The sequence below is a fragment of the Anguilla anguilla genome, chromosome 11, assembly GCF_013347855.1.
Source record: "Anguilla anguilla isolate fAngAng1 chromosome 11, fAngAng1.pri, whole genome shotgun sequence".
Taxonomy (NCBI): Eukaryota; Metazoa; Chordata; class Actinopteri; order Anguilliformes; family Anguillidae; genus Anguilla; species Anguilla anguilla.
In genome coordinates, this window is record NC_049211.1 from 14,622,262 (window position 1) to 14,645,629 (window position 23,368).

General features: G+C 39.4%; 2 protein-coding genes across 18 annotated transcripts in view; both read left to right on the forward strand.

Annotated features, from left to right (window-relative positions):
• Positions 1-8,534, forward strand: part of myt1b (myelin transcription factor 1b) — a 66,605-nt gene extending 58,071 nt beyond the window's left edge. For 12 of the 15 annotated variants that reach the window (XM_035382633.1, XM_035382629.1, XM_035382639.1 and 9 more), the window contains 5 exons: positions 801-1,022; positions 1,537-1,628; positions 1,791-1,894; positions 2,123-2,266; positions 2,825-8,534. In XM_035382633.1, the coding sequence (XP_035238524.1) occupies positions 801-1,022; positions 1,537-1,628; positions 1,791-1,894; positions 2,123-2,266; positions 2,825-2,968 (706 nt within the window). In that variant the 3' untranslated portion in view covers positions 2,969-8,534. The remainder of the gene's footprint in view (positions 1-800; positions 1,023-1,536; positions 1,629-1,790; positions 1,895-2,122; positions 2,267-2,824) is intronic. The other 3 variants (XM_035382630.1, XM_035382634.1, XM_035382644.1) reach the window with 1 other exon arrangement.
• A 3,429-nt stretch (positions 8,535-11,963) lies between these two features.
• Positions 11,964-21,453, forward strand: LOC118208205 (protein-L-isoaspartate O-methyltransferase domain-containing protein 2). 3 transcript variants are annotated; one of them, XM_035382650.1, is made up of 7 exons: positions 11,964-12,128; positions 12,252-12,300; positions 14,671-15,012; positions 15,787-15,889; positions 17,419-17,590; positions 17,742-17,865; positions 18,305-21,453. In XM_035382650.1, the coding sequence occupies exons 3-7, from the start codon at positions 14,706-14,708 to the stop codon at positions 18,754-18,756; spliced, it is 1,158 nt and encodes a 385-aa protein (XP_035238541.1). In that variant the 5' UTR covers positions 11,964-12,128; positions 12,252-12,300; positions 14,671-14,705; the 3' UTR covers positions 18,757-21,453. The 3 variants fall into 3 exon arrangements, with proteins under 3 accessions (XP_035238541.1, XP_035238540.1, XP_035238539.1); XM_035382649.1 differs by having other exon boundaries at positions 11,965-12,128; positions 14,650-15,012; positions 18,302-21,453; XM_035382648.1 differs by having other exon boundaries at positions 11,965-12,128; positions 18,302-21,453.
• Positions 21,454-23,368: the final 1,915 nt, after the last annotated feature.

Here is a 23,368-nt window from a genome sequence, read left to right on the forward strand (position 1 = left end):
AGCCGTGTGGCAGGGAGACGTGTGTCCCATCCAGCTTGTTCTCTTAAGTGCCGCCACGCCATGTTCTCCTATGCCCATCCCCACCTGAGGTGCCCTGGTACCTCAGCGTTATACTGCTGCAGCTCATGGTAGAGTAAACCAGTGTAGGTTATGTGTACTAATCCTAAAGTTTTAAAATAGGACAACATTTCAGATCACTTCTGAAATGATTGTGACTGCTCGTAGCATGCTACTCATAGGACGATGCAAACTGTCCTTTGTCCTTTTTTTTTTTTTTTTCTCCCTGTGCTGGATGTTTGTATTTTGCCACGAAAATATCAAGGCAATGAGAAATCCTATCTGGTAAAATACTACCTTGTACAATCAGGAAGAATACTCCCGTCTCTGCTGGAGTAGTAAGTTGATGGAGGCTTCATTATTGTGATACCATCTCCCAGACATCTGTAAGTGCCTTTCTTCTGGAAACCCTCATTGCAAATTTAGATTTGAAAGGTTTTATGGGAAATTGCACAGTGGAGTGCTGGCACGATTCAAATTGACGGGGTATTGCTGGTATTTCAACTTTCAAAAGCACAAGGTAATAATAAACCCCTGATGTAAACCTAAAAACATGATCATAGCAGGAGACTGTGGCAAAATGACTGTTACAAGGTGATATTTCAACCAGTTTCACTTGTCTTCATCACTGGCCTTTCGACCACATTTTTTCTGTCTGCTGCCCACTGATATCATCTCCCTCTTCCTTCCTACCCTTGATACCACCCCCACCCCTCCCCCCTCCTCCCAATGCCATTTTTCAGATGCCCGGTTCCGGGGTGCGACAGTCTGGGTCACATCAGTGGGAAGTACGCCACCCACCGCAGTGCCTACGGGTGCCCACTGGCTGCACGCAGACAGAAGGAGGGGCTTCTCAATGGCTCTCCCTTCTCCTGGAAGTCCTTCAAGACCGAGGGCCCTACCTGCCCCACCCCTGGCTGTGATGGCTCAGGCCACGCCAACGGTAGTTTCCTCACACACAGGAGGTAAGCCAGGAAACAGGGGCTTGGCTTCTTGGGGCCCGCGTTATCAAATGCCATAGAAATGTTCTCCTGCATTATATGTTGCTCTTTGAGACTGATAAATTAATACAATAATGTCACAATGACAATTATAACAACCCATACAGGAGGTTTTTTATAGGTTTTTGTCCCATGGCTTTTTAAAGAAAACTTGTCATATTCACCATCCTCAGTGTGTCTAAACCCCAAATAATAATGGAGTGGAATTGTTTTACACTCAAATGCTCAGAAACACTATTCTGAAAAATGACAGTACTTGGGATTGCCAAATGTGTTTCTACCACTGAAAAAAGAACCAGAACCTCAAAGCTGTACTGCACCATTGACTCTCCTGTACAGTTCCTCATATTAAGACCTCATATAGGGGCACATCTGGAATATTATGTCATGTGAAACCAATGAATAGACGTGCGTAAGTCATGTGTCAGCAAAGGTTCTCTAAAAAGGCTGTATATGATGTTTCCACTTGTGTTCACAGTCTCTCCGGCTGCCCCAGAGCTTCCTTCGCCAAAAAGAAAGCCAAGCTTCCCGGGGATGAATATCTAAGCACCAAATTCAGGGCCAGTGATGGTAAGACTGGAAGGAAGGACATTATGAAGCTTTTTTCCCACAAGCAATGTTAATTCAAATGTTTGGTTAAAGTGGTTCTGACGAACCAGTGAATCATTGGGTAAAGTCGGTTCCACTTTCTCTCAGGTTAAAAATGCTTAGTGTCCTTTCTTTTCTCCTTAGTTCTAGACAATGATGAAGACATCAAGCAACTGAACAAAGAGATCAGTGAACTGAATGAGTCCAACTCTGAGATGGAGGCTGACATGGTCAACCTTCAGACACAGGTATGTTCATTGGCCTTTTATCCATTGAAGTCTTCATTTACTCTAGTTTTTGCTTCACTATTTAAGCTTAAGCTGAGTGTAAGCATGGAACAGGATGTTGCAGGTTGTAACTTTTGGATTTACGTTCTATTTCTTGCGGAAGAGATGAAAACCATCTGTTTTTCACTAGTGATATCAGCCTTATGGAAACATTCCAATACATGAAAACACTGGTTTTGGTGTTCACAGATCTCATCCATGGAGAAGAACCTGAAGAACATTGAGGAAGAGAACAAAATCATTGAAGAGCAGAACGAGGCCCTGTTCATGGAGCTGTCGGGACTGAGCCAGGCTCTGATCCATAGCCTGGCCAACATTCGCCTACCACACATGGTGAGCCAAGCTCATTTATTCAACTACGTACATGCTTGCATATACACGGTAAAATGTCCAGTGTTAAATCAACTCTTACAGAGTACATATGGTCCCTGTTGGACTTAGAGTTGATTTAACACTTGAATATAGCGTATGTCAGGCCAGGTCAAAATGTGTGTAGTGAGTCAAGTAAACACACTGCCACAGAATAGTGTGGGTTATATCTTTTAAATTTAACTTTTAATGTTTATTTTTTATTTGGATTGCTGTCATAAATAATTATTTGTCATATGTTTGAAGCAAAATTCTAAGGGACTTTTTTAAGATGTCAACAACCTACTGTCCATGCGCATTCACATTTGGGAAAATATTCATATTTATGCTTATGAATCTTGGTTCAAATCAAATCTTGTTAGGAGGCATAGAACCAGAGGTAGTATATTTTAGCTATGCATTCCGCCTCACACTATTGTATAACTGTCACATGGAAATTATGCCATTCTGTACTACGTTTTGCAGCAGGTTCTACTTTTTTACTTAGTTCTATCCTTGAATGTCTGAACTTTTCTACTTCAGCAGGAGCCAATAACTGAGCAGAATTTCGACGCCTACGTGAATATCCTCACTGACATGTACTCCAATAAGGAATGCTACCAGAACCCAGAGAACAAAGCCCTGCTAGAAACCATTAACCAAGCAGTAAAAGGCATCAAGGTCTGATAAGAAAATCTGAAGAATTTAAGGAAACATGCATATTGATATATATATATAAATAATCAAACAATACAAAAAAAGGGCATTCAGGTTTTACAGCTGCAAAGTACGTCTTTCCAGGGAGCATTCCATAACAAAAATAAATAAGTAAATAAATAAATAAATAAATAAATAAATAGAAATACCAGGACCAAATCCAACCATGCTGCTGCCACTGGGATTGTAAGGACAAGTGGATCGGAACCAAATTCTTTCCTTTTCTACTTTTTTTTTCTGTTGTTGACGTTTGGCTGTCCCAGATTGTCATACTCAGCAGTCTTCAGTCTGCTGTTGAAAAAAAAAAGAAAATAAAAAAATAATGATCAGGATCAAACACGCAGATGTCAGATTGGATGCCAGCACCTGCCTCTGCAGAAATGAACAAAGGAAAGAAAATGAATTGAATGTCTACTCATACCCTGTGTGTTTGCTCGGCACGCTGTATTTGAAGAAACTGCAATTGGCCCATCAAAACAAGTTATTTATGTGTATATAGCGGTTAGCAGAAATACAGTGGCCCTCTGCCTTTGTGAGAAGAGGCTCCTTCCTTAATGAACACAATGGTGTGCATTAGGGCCTTAAATTGCACATTGTGTTGTCTCACTTTTTTGAGAAAGGGGTGGGACTGAGATGTAGCTGGCAGTGGCCCACCATAGCGAAAAAAAAGGAATGAATTGAACAAACCAGAACAGAAGACAAACCAGAGTCGGGGCTTTGCGGACTGTGGTTTCTTGAGTCAAGGAGCAGGAACATGCGCACATGGTCAAGGATAGCGTTACCAATACAGCAGGCGGTCCTTGGTCACTTAACCTCTATGGACAAATCCCCCAATAACGCTTCTGTCAAAGAAAACAGCAACTGAAAACCAGTTCAAAGTGCAGCAATCTCAGCCTCTTTCTCCTGAAAAGAAACTACTATGATATATTCTGTAAATAAACTCCAATCCATCTAGTAATATTGATAGTATTTATGAGCATAGAAATTGCACTTCATTTGAATGAGTAGTTTGTAGTTCGACTTATTGTTATATAACTTATTTAAGATGAATCTGTGAAGGTTAAATTTGTAATTTATTAATTCTATTTTATGTTGATTTCGCCTATTTATTTAATCTTATCTATTGATTGAATTTATTGTTTTGTAAGACAAAATGCAACTCAAACTGTTAATGTTTTTAAATGACCACGAGGAAAGAGAGAAGTCTCTTTCATTAGTGTTTAAAAAAGAAAAATCAACCATGATTAATTATTTTATATTTTGTATTATTTTGAAGGATGGGATTTTTAAAACTTTTTTTAAGTGCAAGTATTTTATAACTGACAGGTTTTTGATAATTTTTTAAAGGTTTTTATTTTATTAATATTATTTTTTTGTTCCCACAAAGTATCTGTGAACATCTGCAACTGATAGTGAAATAAGATGAAAAGGATGTATTTATTATTTATTTAATATTTAAGAAATCATGAATGGTAATATTGTATATTTATTTTGTTCTGTCTGTGTGTTTGTGGTGGCTGAGTATGAACATACACCTCCGTTGACATTTAAATAAAAGAAAAATCATGTTCCGAAAAAAAATATTGCACAACACCTTGACTAATAATGTTTCCATGATATACCAGCAGTTCTTCCTATCAGATTGTAAAAAGAAACATTTGCTGTAGGTCCCAGAGTTTGTGTAGTCACTGGACCTGTTGATTTTTACAGGGCAAAGTAGACTGCAAAAAACAAAACAAACAAAAAGTTACCGTCTCTGACCTCTGAGCACTCTGTAGCAGCCATAGTTGGCTCTCCTGAAACATTCTTAATATCATGACTGCCTTGTGCTTATTTCATTTCCATTGCATTATTTTATCAGTCTGTCATGATGACATACTGGAACATATAACACTGTCTCCAAAACGTGTTTCTGGTCAAAATGGGTCTGAAAACACATGCTGAAAGAAATTTCTCTTTTAGGGATGGCTGAATCCTAAGACAACTTATTACAGATAAGCATATACCCTTGTAGCCTTATTCTCGTTTTTTATTTTCAATGCACAAAGTGCCACTAACTCTTACTTTCTGTATTCTCATTCAGCAATGACGCTACCCTCTGGTCACTCGTACGTGGCTTACAATAGAGTTGTGATTGTTATAAATGCCTTTATTTCTTGCCAGGAAGGCCATAAATACACTATATATACATTCTGTAAAAAAATTAAAAATAATAAATAAAAAAGAAAAAAAAAACTATATATAAATATACATATATTTTTCCAGTGTAATTGTTAACTCTGCTCTTTCACTTGTAGCTTATCAAAAGCTAAAGTTGATATTTGTCTAAATGACTCTGTGAACTGTATAATTTTCAAGAGGTTAATCCTGATACAGACCAGGTTGACTGTGGCTTTAGGTGGCTTTTAAAAAAGAAAGATTCTTGGTAAATGAGCTTTTTCAAAGCTGAAAGCTGATCTTTTTGATCTCCTTCAACAAACTCTGTCATTACCTAGACAAATGTGTTAAGTATATATAGTGTAGATAACTGTTGGTAATTTTGACTAAATCATTGTCTTTGGAGACAAAGAAATCACAATTTGGTAATTTTGAAGTACCCATTCAGACACTGTACCTTGCACAAGCTGTTAACTGTGGATGTTCCATTTGCTTAGTCACATGTACAGTAGTCAGGTAATTACAACTTTGGTGAGAGTGTTCAGTCAATTTATTCAAGAAAATTCATTAAGATATGGATATGAAAATGTAAATGAACTTGTGAAGCTTGTGAAGCTGCAGACAGGTAATGTCTACACGCTACAGGCTCAGTCAATGTCTCCAAGCTAATAAGCAAACTTGTGGAAAGTTATGTGGTAGCTAGCTGCAGCATTCTGCTAATATGTTTTGGAAGCTCATACAATACAAAGAAAGACTTTGAAATGACAATAGACAATAACACACAGCAAAATGTCGTGCCCTCTTGAAAATGACCAGGTATGCCAACAAAAGCTTTTAGCCTTGACCCTGAGAATTTGGCATTGATTGTCAGCCAATAATCCATTCAGTACACCAGAATGTGTACTGGGAGAAATGTATGTTTTTGTTTGCTGTTACTAAATGTAAATCTCTGTCCTGTGTCAATTGTTGAATGTTTTTTGGTTCAAAGACAAGGGACTTGATCCAATCTAGGTTTTCACTTTTTCTCTTAAATAGCAAATAATAATTTTCATAGAATAACAAATAACAAGTGTATGGAATGACATACGTCAGGCTGTATTATTTTTGTTCTAATTTGCACAATTTTTATTTTGTTTGAATTGATACTTATATCATCATTCATTTTAATAATAGAACAACCATTTTTACAGCACAATAATCCATTGTAGCCTAGCTCCAGCTTTGATTGGATAAAGTCATTGTCTTGAAAAAGAGAATGAAACATGGGTAAAGAGATTATTGTACTGTACCCCTGTACCAGAAGAACGAAGTGGAGTTTGAAGCATAAACTGGATTTGATATCAACAAAAAAAAATCTGATTTTATTTATGTATTCATTTATTTTCTGTTTTTTTTTTTTTTACTTTGGAGCTTGATTCTGGGAGAAAGTTAATGCATCTGACTGGGAAATATATTTTCTCCCGATAAACATGATTCTATTTTCATATTGATATAAACTACAAATCATATCAATTATATTCTCTTTGACCAAGTTCTTGAATATGCTCGCTCTTAAATTTTGACATATCGAATTCTAACCTATGACGTTTGTTTCACTGATTGAAGTGGCTGAAGGTGAAACAAGATATTTTATTTGTCTTCAGGTGTCCAGAACACAGTGAAACAAAGATTTGCATGACAACCATGATGGTACTATAATGGGGCATTACAACCAAAATGATGGGGTGTCTGTGGATTTAATGGTGACATAGAACATGTTGGCATTTGCATATGAATGGTGGAAAGATTTCAGTATTCATTAATATTCATATTTGTATTGATTATATTTTGTGACCTTGTTAAAAATACTAAGGTACTTCTTTATAACAACTAAGCAATTAGCACCTATGTGGTGACAGGCTAGTCAGGATAATGTCATTGCAAAATAACTTTTCAGTAAATGCAATGCGAGTAACCACAACCAGACCCGGACCAACGCTAAACATGATTAAGATTTAACTTAACTCTGGTATCCTCTCCTCATGGTCTTAAATCCAGTTCTACCAGTTAAAGTGCTATGAGGGCCATAAAGTTCTTTGGGCATATCCATGTGTTGGCTTTGTAATCACACAAACACATACACCCACTCACACACGTAGTGCTAGCTCAAGACATCCCTAGCTGTTTCATGCCACTGATCACATGATGTGTAGAACAAGTACACAAACAGTTGTTCTCAGCTGGAAAATAGGTGAGGAGGTAGTACTTGCCTATACTTGAAAGATGTGCACCCTCCTGAATTTTCAATTAAAAAGGACAACTTAAAAAATGCATATTTAGACACACAAACAAATGAGCACACATGCATACACACACACACACACACAAACACACAGTAGAGAAAGGCATGTTTGGTAGAATGGAACTTTCTATTAAGCTAATATAACCAAAATTCCCTTGTAGGTACTGTAGCTTAAAGCTGTGTAGGTCTTATCATTTGTGCCTTTCTGGCTCCATTCATTGCAGAAAAGGGTATGTTTACATTTGTAACTGGTTTCAAATCTCGCTCAGGATGTTATTAAAGAGTGCATGGCATAGTCCCCAAGGGGGCTGAAAAAATGAACAGAATGGGGGGAAACCATGTGAAACGTGTCACTGCCAGAGAACGTGGGAAAAAATACACATATATATATATATAGAGTGAAAAATGGCGACGCTTTCATTCTGTTTCAGAGAGAGAAATGATAATAATACATAAAGCAAAACTGTGATTTGATAAGATGATTCAGGTACCAAACTGCATTAATATTTCAATTATTTTAGAGGAAAGATATGAATAAACACTAACAGATAGATAATGCATACGTTCAGGGCATTATTTTGAAACAAGTGGAATTCTCTGTACAAATTTGTATTAAATGACAGTGTTGTTGTTGTACTAAATAAATAAAAAATAAAAATAAAAAACATTGTGCACACAGTATGTGAATTATCTGGTCAAGGTTTGCCCTGCTAACACATTTTTACAGAGAGGAACTATTTTTACTGGTGATTTTTTAGGTACTGATATTGATATCCTTTTGAAATTTCAAGGGTACTTCCAAAATGGCAAGCACTTCCAAAATGATGAACTCTAGGGTTTTTTTCAAAGGCAGTGTTGCTTTCCTACCATTTTCTAAAGCAGGCCAAGCCTTGACTGCCTGATTTGTGTTTTTTTTTTTTTTTTTTGAAGTGAACTCTGTAAATCCTCCTGGATTGTGAAGCCGTGTCTGTGAACCTGTGGACTTTCGTACCAGTGTCAGTGTTATGAACAAGAGAAGTGATGTCTGTTATTGTCAGAGTATGATCCATTTCAATGTTATCTATGGACACATTCATAAATAAAAAAGAAAGTGTGTGATTTATGTTTGTGAATTATTTTTTTCTTCTATTTTACACCGCATGATAATAGTATCTACAGTCATATTAAAATTATTAGTCGCAATGGAGAATGTATTTACTAATATCATTCTTGTAGAACTTAACTGTTATTTCTTTGCTTATGAGATTTTTTTTCAGTCTAGAGCAAGGTATGCTCTAATATATCTGTCTATACAGAATTATTTTAGCAAAGCCATTCAGGTTAAATATCTTGCTCAAGGGTACAACAGCAGTCAACTATGTCTATAAAACAATGGAACAATTCTTGCCTCCAGAATGATAGGTTGTGTATGTCTGTGTGTGAGTGTGTGTGTGTGTGTGTGTGTGTGTGTGTGTGTGCATGTGAGACAAAAAATCATTATTATGAAGATGCCAGCTTACAGTGCTCCAACCAGAATGAAAACATAGGAGAAATGCGCCATGAACAGACCCTAATGGAGGGCTGCCCAACCACGTTCCTGGAGATCTATCGTCTTGTAGGTGTTCACTCCAAATCTAATAAAGCACACCTTATTCAACAGCTAGAGATCTCAATGAGCTACTAATTAATACAATCAGGCATGCCAAATTAAGGTTGAAATGAAAACCTACAGATCTCCAGGAATATCTATCAGCATAAGGACCAGAGTTGTGCCAATGAAAGCCAAGGAAGCCATTCAGAGGCTGCAAAATATGAAAAAAGTCATAGGTAATAAATGAACATTTATTGAATAACAAAACAACAAACAAACAAGTAGTTTTTTTTCCTACTTACAATAACACAAAAAGATGGCTTTTACTTATAAATAATTTTTGACACAACTTTCTTCAAAATAGCCTCCTTTAGCTTTAATTACAATTAAATAAATTATTGGAAGTCTATCTAATAATTTTGCAAAGTGGGAGGCAAGTGAATAAATTGAGTGAAATCAGATCAACATTAAGTTTTTCTTTTAAACCCCATGTAACCTAATAGCTTTAGTATGTTGTGCAAATAAAATAGCACATCCTTTCAGACCAGTAGGACATAGTTTCTGTTTCACTGTAGTCAGGTGAACTGGCTTCTTTCTAGCTGCACTGAGTTCTTCTTGTAGTTGTGGTGCAATACTACAATGGTTTCTTTTGCTAGACACCAGATGATTTTTTTATTTACTGCTTCTTGACCTGCCTGGTCTTCTTCTCCTCTTAACATTACGGCCCATCAGCTGGACCCTTCTGAGTGTGTACTTAACACTGCACCTGGAAATCTTAAATTACTTTGCCATTTATCACAGCGAATAACCTTGCCGTATTTCATACAACTTTATTGCCTATTTTACTTACACTACAGGCCAACGACATTAGGCTACTTCTGGTTAATTTTTAAAAAATAAACTTAGAGAAGATTTCACTCAATTTAACTTCCCCACCACCTCCCTCCCACCTCCCCATTGGCAAAACGATTGGATAGACTTCCAATAATTTGTTTAACTGTAATTAATGCCAAAAGAGGCTATTTTGAGGAAAGTCATGTGTAATATGATTTTTTCAGTAAAACTCTTTAAAAATAGTTTTGTGTTATTGTAGGTATCACTTGAAAAATGTTTATACTTTTGTATATTAAATAATTTGTTATTAAATAAATGTGCATATAGCCTATTCATTGAATTCTTGTCTACTTAAGGTTTAAAAAACACCAGTGGCCTCTCCCAGAAAGCAACCAAGTGTTCAAGCGACTGAAAGTTGAAATAATGAATAAAGAATGTGACAGAAACTGATATCAATAATACCTTTGGGTTGCATTCAAGATAAACCTTGGTTCAGAAACTCAGAGGTCTGTGTTGACGTACAGTATTTGTGCAGCTGACAGATGGGAGCTTAGGCTGTCGTAACACTAACTTGTTCTCAGTTACTGCATCTAATCTCCGCTAGTTATTCTAACTAGTATAACTATAGCCTGATGCTTAACTATGTGCCTTAACTACAACTATAGCTTAGCCGATAGCTTCTCTGTCATCTTTATCGTCCTCACCTGCATCGTCTTCTGTATAATCGACCGGAATTATATTTGCAAAACCACTTCACTTTTCAGTACATTTTATCCCGAGTGATAGACGTTTTGAGTACGCATTTTCAGTAGCATTTATTTTGTTTGCCCATGACTTCCTTCCCTCAGTATACAAAATGGGTGACTTAGAATTCCTACACGGTGAATATTTTATACATAAATGCTGCCACCTGGTGGCATGATAATATTTTTTATTTAAAATAATTCTGTTGGAACACAAACGGAACATGAAAAAACAAATGTCAGATACTGCAGCCAAATAATTGCGGAAAAATATACAACGTCCAATCACCGCTCTAGTCGACACGCTTTAGGAGACCACAATCATTCTGCCCTTGGGTAATCGCGTTCAGCACTGACACCAATGTAATGTTCAGCTGGGGAAAACAATTTCGCAAAATATTCGAGACATTGATCAAATAGATACCATGCGCATATATTTAAGAAATATTAAACATGACAGAATGTTTTCGCTATAGGCTTAAAATACATCCAGAAAATAACAGGGGGAAACGCGGTAGGCTATAGCCCGCAATTCGAGTTCCTCTGGGAAAAATGAAATGCATTCGCAGCTGTTTGATGATTCAGAAATGAAATTTAGAGTCGCAGCCGACCATCTGCTTCAGAGAGGTCAGTTGGCAATATCACGGCTATATAATGACTATTAGCATTTCCCAGCGGTTGCCCAGGGCAGCGTAGATGGACTCCAGGGGAACAGTGCAATCCATACATTTCTAATTTTAGCCCGCCTTTATCAATCCGACATTGTCATGGAAATTAAATCCATATTCCCCCACACAGTATTTCAATAGGTCCAGAAAGGGTTAAATATTTCTGTGGTACGTGGGTCTGTGCTTTTACATGTAGAGCAGTACTGCTTCCTTGTCAGTGCCAGGTGAAAAGAGGCGCCTATATGCATAATTTTATCTAGGCTATAAATTTGAAAAACGAACGCATGCCCGCGCACACACACTAGTTCGGAAATGAGTAAACTAACGAATTTGCTTTGGCTGCTTACACACGTTGGACGCCTTTTATTACAAACTAAGAAACTAAGACAAAGAAGAAAGAAGAGAGAAAAAACACAACAAATACTTTTAAAACAGAGGACTGTGTATCCAGGTAGTGACATTCGCATTGATGTTGAAATGAGGCTGTAAACTAGCTCCAGGCCCAAACCCGCGCGTAACGTTCAGAAAATTAGTTACTTTTATGAGAATTTTTCAGGCAAGGCAAACTAAAATTATGTATTGCGGCTATATATATTCTTAACAGTGCAAAGCGTCGCCTATATAAGCAGCGAGGGAAAATCGGTAAAACTGACATCTTGACGTAGGCTACACAGTTCACAGTTTATAGGCTACTTACCCTGAATTTTCTGCGTTACTGCGCGTGACGTCAGAGCGTCAGCTGGTCAATGTTTACATCCAGCATTGTGCTTGCTGGCCCTGAATGTTTCTGAACAAAAGCTTGAGAAGCGCCAAAACGCTGAAGGAATTATTATTATTAGTCAAAGAAAAAAATAACGCTTAAACCAACACGTCTTCGGTAACCCGTTGTTAATTCCTTAATGTGATTTTGGTGCTGTCTTTGCATGAAGAGTTTCTTTGTTCGTTGGGGCGAGACTTCCATTTACGATTGTGTTTTCTCCTGTTTGTGCTTCTTCCTCAGATTTTCGATTCGGTATTAGTCAACGTAGCTGTTGGTGGCTGCGACAACGGTGAGAACATTTTCCTAATTCACACCCGGATTGTATTTAGTGTATTGCGCTATCCTGTTTGCTGTCGTAATTCTCAAAATAATGAAGAAGAAAAAAGAGCTCAAAATGAGGCGCGTTAAGCTTGTGAAGGTAACAACAACAACAATTATATTTCTTCCCAAGGTCACTCGTGCTGCTTTTGTACACATGTGCACGTTGTGCGTTTAAAGAATGTCAAATGACACAGGATAAAAGCATTTTCTTTGCAGATGTCGCAGCAGTATTTTAGGGCTGTTTGGTGTGTAATACAGTAAACACGGTGGACCACTTGCAGGAAGTGTTTTTCGCCAGCTGCTGTAATGATAGTTCGAACGGGTCTGCAGCGCCAACCCCTGGTTAGGGTGCAGATATCTTCTTTACATACAGCATGCAGTAGCTAGATATTTTGTGTTAAACTGAACAAATGAAAGTTACACCACAAAATATCAAAATACGGCTAAAACAGTCTGTTAGATGTTGGGCATTTTACGTCACCCAAAAGCTCCGATTATTTTCATTTAATTGTTACTAAAACCAAATATTTATAACCAAACCTGCTCTTACAATACATCTATGTGGTTGAAAAGGGTATTGCCAGGTAAATAGTCATTTACAATTGTCCCTCCGGATGCATGTGTTGTATGTGTCGTGAAAAAGCTCCTTATTATCCTTCCTTATTTCCTCTATTACTGCATATTTCTCCCACTGAATGGTTTCATATCTTTAGACAAAATGTAATACTAGACACAGGAAACCTGAGTAAACACAAAACACATTTTAAGCCATTATTTCATTTATTTCATGAAAAAAGTTTTCAAATGCCCATATCACCCATGTAAAAAAAAATAGTTTCCCCCTTAAACTTAATAACCGGTGTCTTTCACCATATTTCACTATATACACTACATGGCCAAAAGTATGTGGTCACCTGACATCCAACATCTTATCCAAAATTATGGCCATTAATATGGAGTTGGTCCACCCTTTGTGCTATAACAACACCGACTCTTCTGGGAAGGCGTTATACTAGATGTTTGTGCATTGCTGCAGGGATTTGCTTCCACTCACCCAGATGAGCATTAGTGAGGTTGGTCACTGATTGGGCAATTAGGCCTGGCTCGCAGTTGGCTTTCCAATTGATCCCAAAGGTGTCCAATGAGGTTGAGGTCAGGGCTTTGTGCAGGCCAGTCAAGTTCTTCCACACCGATCTTGACAAAACCATTTTTATATGCGTGCCTGGGGGCATTGTCATTCTGAAACAGGTACGGACCTTCCCCAAACTGTTGGGGAAGCACAGGATCATCTAGAATGTGATTGTATGGGGCTGCTGGAAGGTGGCAGTTATGCCATCCAATTGCCTTTTGGGCCCCACTTCAGATTTTCTCTCTGGGTTTACTCCCATAGTCTTTGTCTCACCAAGACATCTCGAAGGCAGTGGAGCGATTTGCCCATAGCTGGGGCAGTGGTTGATGAGTGCTAGGGCATATCCACACATTAATGGACCTGTACACCTTGTCTCAGGGGTCAGCTGCTGCTTTGAGATCCTGCACAGCTTAGCCTGGGACTGTACAGGACCCAGCTGCCATGTGCAGCCACGAGGAGTCTTGGCGGTGGAGAGGCTTTGTACTGGCAGAGGACGCTTAAGCACTCAGCTCCTCCTTTCACCCCTGAAGGAGATAGCCAGCGTCAGTGGTTGAGAGCAGAAAAGTAGTAACCAAGCAGGTACACAGCATGTGCTTTCTACTAATATACCACTATACTGATGCATCACACACATCCTGTGGCAAAGCCACACACACACACACACACTCACACACACAGATCCACCACCATGATTAACAGGTGGCAACAACAACATGCAAACATTGTTGGTTGTAAGCTTCCTTTGACTTGTAAATCTGTAAATCTTTGGCTTGTAAAAACTCATCAACTTTTTCCATTGCTTATGGGTCCATTTTTGTGCTTCTTGCATCAGATTATGGGTCTTCATGCATTAGCCTTGAGTACGCTTGTTTTCTGAATAGCAGCCCTGCCATATGTATAAATTTAGAGAAGCTCAGTACATAGTTCTGGGTGCTCACAGTGCTGATTCAGTGCTGTGGTCATTTTTGAAGCCGGAGTTTTGGGGTATTTGGCAGCTATCGTGTTAAGTGTCCATCTGTCCCTGCCAGTGAGCTTTGACTGTTCCTCTTTACTATTGCAGTTTGTTCATGGTCGGCATATGTTGTCAATTGTGGTTTAGTTACGTCAGAGTCCTTTTTGATGTTTCCGTATTTTTTGTTCTATGCATGTATGTATGTGTGTGTTTGTTTTTATCTCTCTGATCTTCAGGCTTGTCTTTCCTCCAAGCAGAAATTCCACCTGGTCCACCTGTCACTCCAGCCAAGATGGGTGGAGCCGTGAGTGCTGGGGAGGACAATGACGAGTTGATTGACAACCTGAAGGAGGCGCATTACATCCGCTCAGAGCTGGTGGAGCAGGCGTTCCGCGCCATCGACCGCGCGGACTATTACCTGGAGGAATTCCGCGACAATGCCTACAAAGACCTGGCCTGGAGGCATGGCAACATCCACCTTTCTGCCCCCTGCATCTACTCCGAGGTGATGGAGGCCCTGGACTTGCAACCAGGTCTCTCCTTCCTCAACTTGGGCAGCGGCACTGGTTACCTGAGTACCATGGTGGGCCTCATTCTGGGTAAGCCACACTGTCATGTAGAAAAGTCAACTGTTGGCTCAAAGGAAAGCCACAATGCTCTGAACTGCGCACAAGTCTGCGAAAACGTTCATGTTGAAAAATATAGTGCTGCAGTTCATTTCTGACTCTGTATTTGTCCACTCAATCCAGCATTGCAGAGTTTGGATTTTACTAACAATGATGTGTCTCTAAGTGATTGACTGAGTAAGTCAGAACCATAAAATTTATTTAAGTTCCTAAAAGTTTTCAGGATCATTTCTACCTGTTCCACTTGTTTGTTCCCATATTCCCAAAGTTCCAATCTTTGTTCACATATCACTCAATTCTGATGAAATGTGTATATACCGCTTATGCTTTATTGGAATTACAGTCAACAAAATTGTACAGCTTGTTAAAATAGCTGTAGCAGTTCAAAATGCAAAATATTAGAGAATTTTATCAGATTTATTTTAGAGACATTAATAATTACGTTTGTGTTTTCAGTCTACCCAATGGATGTTTGTAATACCATAAGATTTCAAGCAATTGAGTGGAGAAAACCCTGCAGAACAACAGTCACTACAGGAAGTGCTTTGAAAAAGTCCATTCATTTTATCTTGTCAGATTCAATTACCATTTGTACAACTTCGGTTTCAATTAAATTTTCTAATCGGCACACCCCATCACATTTTAATTGGAATCAGCCACAAAAAATTTAAATCATAACAGATGCCTAACAGTGATATAGACTGAACTCTCATAATTGTCTGACCTCTGAACTCCTTGTATCCTCAGGTCCATTTGGTGTAAACCATGGGGTAGAGCTGCATGCTGATGTGATAGAGTATGCCTACCAAAGACTGGAGTTTTTCATCAAAACCAGTGACAGCTTTGACAAGTGAGACTCCTCTCTTTCTTGTTGTGATACCTGGTAGTCTCAGCCTTTCAATTCACACAGTCCATCAGCTTAATGACTTTACAAATCAACCAATCAACCAGTAAAATTGCACGTAATATATTAAGCAATGACTTGCCCAGTCCAATTCTTTGAATAAATCATCATGCATAACAGGTAAGAGCTAAGCTACAGCTACAGCATGCAAACATTTCTGTTGGCGATAAGATTGGTGCATTGCTGAGATTGCTGGTGAAGAGCTGTCGTGTAAAACAGTGGTGGCACATTGACTGCTCTCTGCCAGTAGCTTATTCAGTTTGCATTTCAGTAAAGCTGCAATTGTCCTGGGCACACACACAGAGCCTGACATTCACTGCTGTGTGGCAGTAGAGCATTTGATCCAGAGAGAGGGGCCAGGTCCCTGGAGCATATTTAAGCCAAGCCTCCGTTCAGTGGCTGATTTTATTTTGAGCATCTGTCTGAAAAATCCCTGACAAGATCAATTCTCACTCCAGTGGAGGCATTTTGTATCACTGTGGCTGTTTCACAGGAAACATTCAAAACCAGGATGACATACATTAGAGCTTGTTCCTCTATCAGTCTTAAGAGTTGCCATAGCAACTAGGGTTGCCCTAAAATTTTGTATCCTCCTTGTCCAATGAATGCTCATTCTACCAAGGTTCATCCGCATTCCAACCTAAGATTTCAGGCAGACAATCTTACAAGCCAAACTCATACAGCCAGCAGGGCCCAAAAGAAGAATAGATGTGTGTGTGTGTTAACAGGAGTTTATATGTTACATTACATTACATTACATTTATTTGGCAGACGCTTTTATCCAAAGCAACGTACAAAACGTGCATTTCATGGTCATAGACAACTACTAAACACAGGTTCAGTAAGATACAATACTTAATTTGTACAGCTATTCCTAGCCAAGAACACAGTTTAGTTCACACAGTGAACACTATTCAGACCTAACCTCTGCAAAGCCAACTAGGCAGAAGAATAAGCTACATTATTAGGACAAATACAAATTACCAAAAAGTGCTGGGATGGGGCAACATGTAGCAAGTGTCATGAAAAAAAAGGGGGGGGGGGGGATTAGAGTGAAATATACAGCATGGTGGTGGTTAGTCTAGGTATAGTCTGAAGAGATGAGTCTTCAGGCCATGGCGGAAGATGGGTAGTGAGGGGGAGGTTCGGAGAGGGACGGGGAGTTCGTTCCACCACTGGGGAGCTAGGGTGGAGAAGCTCTGTGATCCCTTTGGTCGGGTGGGAGGGGTTACAAGGCGCCCTGCTGCCGCAGAGCGGAGTGGTCGAGCAGGGACATAGGATCGAATCATGTCCTGCAAGTAGATGGGGGCTGTCCTGTTGGCTGCAGTGTAGGCAAGGCATGGACAAGCACACCACATATCTCCAAGCATGTGAGCATGTGAATGGATGTTCACTGGTGTAAATGCATATATTGTGTCTGACTGTACTGTATATAAATGAATATTAACAGGCTTATGTGTGGGTGGGGCATGCAGGTTTGAATTTTGCGAGCCCTCCTTTGTGGTGGGAAACTGTCTGGAGATCACGCCGGAGAGCAGGCAGTACGACAGGGTGTACTGTGGGGCGGGGGTGCAGAGGGAGCATGAGGACTACATGAAAAACCTGCTGAAGGTGGGGGGGATCCTTGTCCTTCCCCTGGAGGAGAAGGTAAGTCACATGCGTACACAAACTTACTGTCACACACACACACACACGTGCATGGCCAGAATGCACAAGTACAGACATAGTCATGTCAAATACATACATAGTACTGCATGCACAGCACATATATTCATTGTCTTCCAACTGTTTTTTCCAGCTGACCAAGATCACTCGCACTGGTTACAATAGCTGGGAGACCAAGAAAATCATTGCTGTTTCCTTCGCTCCCCTGGTGTTGCCAAAGAACAGGGATAATGGCAAAACCAAAATGGTTCCACTACGTAAGTATTTAAATGTTGAGAATCCAATAGGATTGGACATATGTAAAAACGTAGTCTTCATCATGGGCAGAACCACTCAACACATCAGAGCAGGATGCTGTTTTAATGACATTTTGTTACTGTTAAATGTTTAGATTCATAGCTAAAGCCTATTGCAATGGTGACCAAATGGTGATGAAATATCATAGGACTGCAATGTCGTAATTTTCATCAAGTTATTCAGTCGGAGCCTGAATACATATCTTCTTAAAATTAATCTGACAAGAGGGAATATTTTAGGGTCAGTTATATTATTTAGTTATAAAATTCATTCTCCAATCATGATGACTAATGGTTATTTTTTGTTCTCTCTCTCGCGCACACACACACCACTTATCTTCACAATCACACCCCTTTTCTGTGCTTGGGCTGCTCTTGATCCTCTGCACTCTTGAAGCAGCCATGTTCGAGGTGCGATCCCTGCAGGATCTGGCACGCATTTCCATCCGGCACACCCTGAAAAAGACGTCGGGGCAGGAGCGCGGGCACGGCGGGGGCGTGGCCAGGGGCGGGATCGGGGGCGTCCCCAAGGCCGGCCCGCGCTTCAAGCGCAGACGCATGCACCGGCGGCGCATGGACTCCGTGCTCCTGGCCAACAAGCACGTGTTCCTCAACCGCATGCTCCCGGGGCCCATGGACGACAACAACAACTGCGACGGCGCCGAGGAAGAGCGGGCGGACGAGAGCGAGATGGGAGGCGAGGCCGAGGAAGAGGAAGAGCAAGAGGAGGAGGAGAGGGAAGGCAGAGAGCTCAGGTCCGAACCTGCTATCAACGTACTAAGAGAGAGGATCCTCGGTTTGCCTCTGCCGGAGCCCCTCAAAATGTACCTGCTCTATTACCGTGAGAAATAAGATACTCCCAGCGCCACCCATCCAGAATAGTTTTATTCCAGATGCAGAGATGAACAAGACTACAGTTTCCAGCGTCCTCCTCCCTCGACAGGTGTGGCAAACTTTGTAGGCAAATAAGCCACCTTTTTTTCCAAATGAGCCTCCCTGGGTCTCGGTTTGCTCTTGTTGCTGGAAGGAGAAGGAACACTTGTTTTGAGGAGAGTGGGTGGTTCTCGGTGGATAGATGGGAAGTATTATCGTTTGCTTTGCTGTACTTTTCACTAACTTCTCTCTGTTTGTGCAATGTAATATTTGGTCTGCCGTGCAAAAATTTCAGTTTAATTATGACAGTGTAACTCTATGGAGGCTGCATGGTCTTGACTAATAGCTGGTGGAAATTGTGCAAGGCACCTTTAAATGATGGATTCTCAACTCCCGCCACTCACCATCTCCCGCCCTCCACATCTCTGCTTGGGAGTTGCTGTTTGATAGCATATTCTAATCTGAACATAGGCCATGTTCCATACTATTTAAACTCCAAGAGTTTGCTGTGGGCATATCATTTCATGTAGTGAGATACCTGGAGTTGCAGTGCTGCCTGTTCACCTATAGCAATGTAATGGAGAAAAGACTAAGAAAGTTGGCTGCTCATTTTCTGTCTCTGTTGATTTTTTGAAAGATATAGTCTGACTACTGACATTACCAGGCTCTTATAATTAGCACTTGACTGTATATCCCATTTTAATAAAAATCATCAGAATTTTGGGAGAAAAGCAGACAGCTGTACCAGTGGAAAGTTATAGCTGTAGTGTGGCCTTATGAAAGGGAGAAAAATATTTTGGACAATAATGTATTCAAAGGATAATGTAGTTAACCAAGACAGTTTGGTATGTGAAGAGGAGGTATAAATTGCTGAATGCTCTTTTTTCGCACCTTATTCGGGATCACTTTCAGTTGTTTAATGCTAGGATTTTGCATTGTCTTCATTACAGTAAGAGTTGAGTTTATTTCAACACCAGACAGTGATGTTTGATGGTTTTGGGAAGGGCCAGAGGTACTGGATTGTTTGGAAGAGGAAACTGGCTGATGCATGCTCATGTATGTCTATTTGAATATGTCTCACAAAGATAACTAAGGTATCTGAAAGCCAAAGGTGGTTAAAAGTTTCCTGAAAAAATAAAATCAGCAAGGTAAAATTACAGACCTGCTGTAAGAAATATACATATATTTATTGATAGACAAAAAGAAAAGAAATAACATAATGTGGCACATGGACCTTGCTACCATATTCTGTGCCAAATGTGCCTCCTTTGCCATAACAGTTGAGCTTAAATACCATTCTTTTTTCCATTTTGGCAATATAAGTCTGTCACATTCCTTTAAATCGGTCCATCATTAAGCTTGCCAACATCACATGGAAACAATGGCCACATCGACTGTGTCTGCTACACAACAGAAGAGGTTAATCCTACACAGGGCCAATCAGAATTTTTTCAGTGTAATTCACTGAAAAGTTGTACATTTATTGGCCCTTTATTTTTTCACACAACTGCTTCCGAATGCTAGGTGGTTTATGTGAGATTGAACAACTGGTCATCAGAGTAAAGGAAGTGTTGAACACTGTAGGGTGCAGTAGGGTGTAGCTTCCTCTTACTTCTCTAGAAGGAACCTGCAACTCCAGTAGACTTTGCAGTAGTACAGCTCTCTGTATGGGCCGTTTGAAGAGGGGTTTTTTTTAGGCCCTTTATCTAAGTGGTTACATGTGACACAGGAACCAGTGGATGATGTGGCACTGTGCATGCTGGCTGGACAAAAAATGACCTGGCCCATCCAGCCTGCACTGCTTCTACCCTGTCCTCTTTCCAGAGCTGTGCACGCAGAAGGTCTTTCTTGTGCTAGTATGTGGTCATGAAAGCAGGGGGCGTATAACAGATATTGGCTGGTTCCTTTCAGAGATTAAATATTTTCTCTCATTACTGCCATTCATTTTGTTTAGCAAGCATAGCATAATCCTTTACTTACCATAATGAGCAGATAGGCTCATTTGACTCTAACCCGTGCAGTCTTCATTAATATTGTTTGCACCTTTTTTATTTTCATTCCATTACCTTTGACGTCTACACGTGCACATTTTTTCCCCAACATATAAAAAAAAAAATGATGGAATGGATTTACTAAATAGCTTTTCCTTAGGTCATTATGTTTCCTGGCCAGCATTATTAACAGTGTGAAAAAAGAGGAAAAATGCTGATTATTGACAGAACAATTTATAGCCAGATGGTGTGCATCATTTTTTAAATTTTGTTTAATTTTCGAAAGCTATAGATTCAATAGTTCTTTGTGTGATTTTTCAACCATATTTTCCTCATTTTGGATGAGGTCTAATGCATACATATTGATTAAAGTTTAGTAACAGAGTGACAGTGAAGCTGAGGACATAATTAGTTCCTTTTGATACTGACCACCGACTTTATTCATTTACAAATAAGCTGTTCTAATAAGTGCGATGTCAGTGCCAAATGTTACCTGCGTGGACCCTGCATTTCTAAAGGAATCGTTCTTACGATGTTTCTGTTTGTACTGTATCTCTAGGGTTTTCATAAGTTTCAGCATTTTTGGCAATTGTAAATTTGTTGTACTTTTGCACATATATGATGTGTAATAGAAGATGTTTTATTGGCTGCTGTTGACAGAATTAAATAAATGTGGAAGAAATGACATACGTGTTTTCCATTGTTCAGAATATTCAAGATCATGTCAAGGCTTCCATTGCCACAGACTGGCACAAAGGGCACTGCTATTTAAGATATCTGAACAAAACTAAAACCCAAACCGTTGAAATTTAGTGCACTAGAGTAGTTCATGGTTTGGCTTAAGTTTTTTGTCTCAGTGAAAAGAAAATGTGCCGTAATTGGCACTGGACTTCTTAAAATTTACTACAGGCATTCACTGCACACCAGCTGAGATCAGCAAGATTATATATCCCACTGATCAGTGTGATATTTCCACCCATAATGCATGGGTTATAATTACAATTAGGAAAATTGCACAAGTGCTATTCCTTTGGTCACCAGCAACAGTAGCCATGACAACATGCATGCAACATGCACCTTGACTACCTTAAAATAAAACATTCTCAGGGGCCTCATTTATAAAAAATGTTCTTAGATTTATACTTGAACTTCGTCTTAAGATCCTTTTTCGACGGTGTGCTTACGTTCGAGTCATAAAAGATACTGAGCATAAAAAACCTTGCTTACGCAGGTTCTAAGAAGCCCATTTGTAACTTACGCATATGTGATCTATAAATCTCAAATTAACTTAAAATTGACGGCACCTGAACGTTCAATCAGCGATTTTTGCTAGCACAAATGAGGGTTTAGTCAGGAATAACCATGGACCGAAAGAGAAAAGCAAACTTTTTGGAAGATCATCATGCGCAAAAAAGTCATTCCGGTCTCTGAAAACTCCCTTCTAAAAGCACGGTTTTCAATGTCTTCCAAAAACGCAAGAACCGCCATGGTTACTTTTTTCCAATTTGACACACTATTTATAGAACATCACATCCTGTTTTTAATTCAAAACACCTTGCGTCTGGCAATTAATTCCTCACACCTTTAATTGATAATTCCTATCAAATTGTACATAAAGCTAATGCAAAGTTCACCACAGGCTTGGACGCATATGCATCCCAAACTGCAATACCCCTACATAACCAGCAGGAAAATCACTTACGTCAAGTCTAGAATTTGCGTAGAGATAAGATCATTTCCACGTCAAAGTAAGGTTTTATAAATAATTACTTATACATGATCTTCTGCGTACGTCATACGTAAGATCAAAATTGATTGTAAGACCGTTCTATAAATGAGGCCCCTGGTGTGCATGGTTAATTTGGTACCAGTTGATGTAGCACGTGGCACATAAATCACATGAAGCCCCTTTTACCTGCAAAATGCCATTTGAAACAGCTTCCCTGATGAATCTTTCAGTTGCATCTCTTCAATTTGGATGGCACTGACAGGTGGGCCATAATGTTGCTCAAAGCTGTGAATAGGCTTGGCAGTTCATACAGATGCAGACATTTAGATTACTTGCATGAGATAGAGGGTAACCTCTTGATACCCCTGAGGTTAAATCTGTGCGGCCTTTGGTATGACACCAGCCACATCTTTCATGGCGATGAATGGAATCAGATGGGCAAGTACACAGTTCCTTTTGGCTTCTCACCTTACAACAGTTAAAGAACTGCTAGGTGAACACCTCCACTGTAAAAGAGGTAAAGAAAGTATATCTTGATGTCAAATTAAAGCCCATGAAATTGATATATTTTAAGTACTATTTTGGGAGATATTTTACAGGTTACATTTTTACAAAAATTCTAACTAGGTCTTCCGTTTTACCAACATAGCATAGTATTTCCCCATCTTGGTATCCACCATTACTGGGAGAATTTTGATTAATGAAACATCAGTTAAACCAAATCTAGAATACTCAAGGAATACCATCTTGCCTCCCTGTTGATGCAAGTATTTCCATAGAATTATGTGATTTTACTTTCATTATGGAAGTCACATTACTTAAAATCATGCACATATAATGTACATTTTGACTTTTTTCAAGGGTGATGGTT

Coding starts and splice junctions, on each gene's coding strand:
- LOC118208205 (XM_035382649.1), top strand. CDS start 14,706: ATGGGTGGAGCCGTGAGTGCTGGGGAGGACAATGACGAGTTGATTGAC. Junction 15,890..17,418: donor ACCAGTGACAGCTTTGACAA/GTGAGACTCCTC, acceptor TGGGGCATGCAG/GTTTGAATTTTGCGAGCCCT. Junction 17,591..17,741: donor TCCTTCCCCTGGAGGAGAAG/GTAAGTCACATG, acceptor TGTTTTTTCCAG/CTGACCAAGATCACTCGCAC.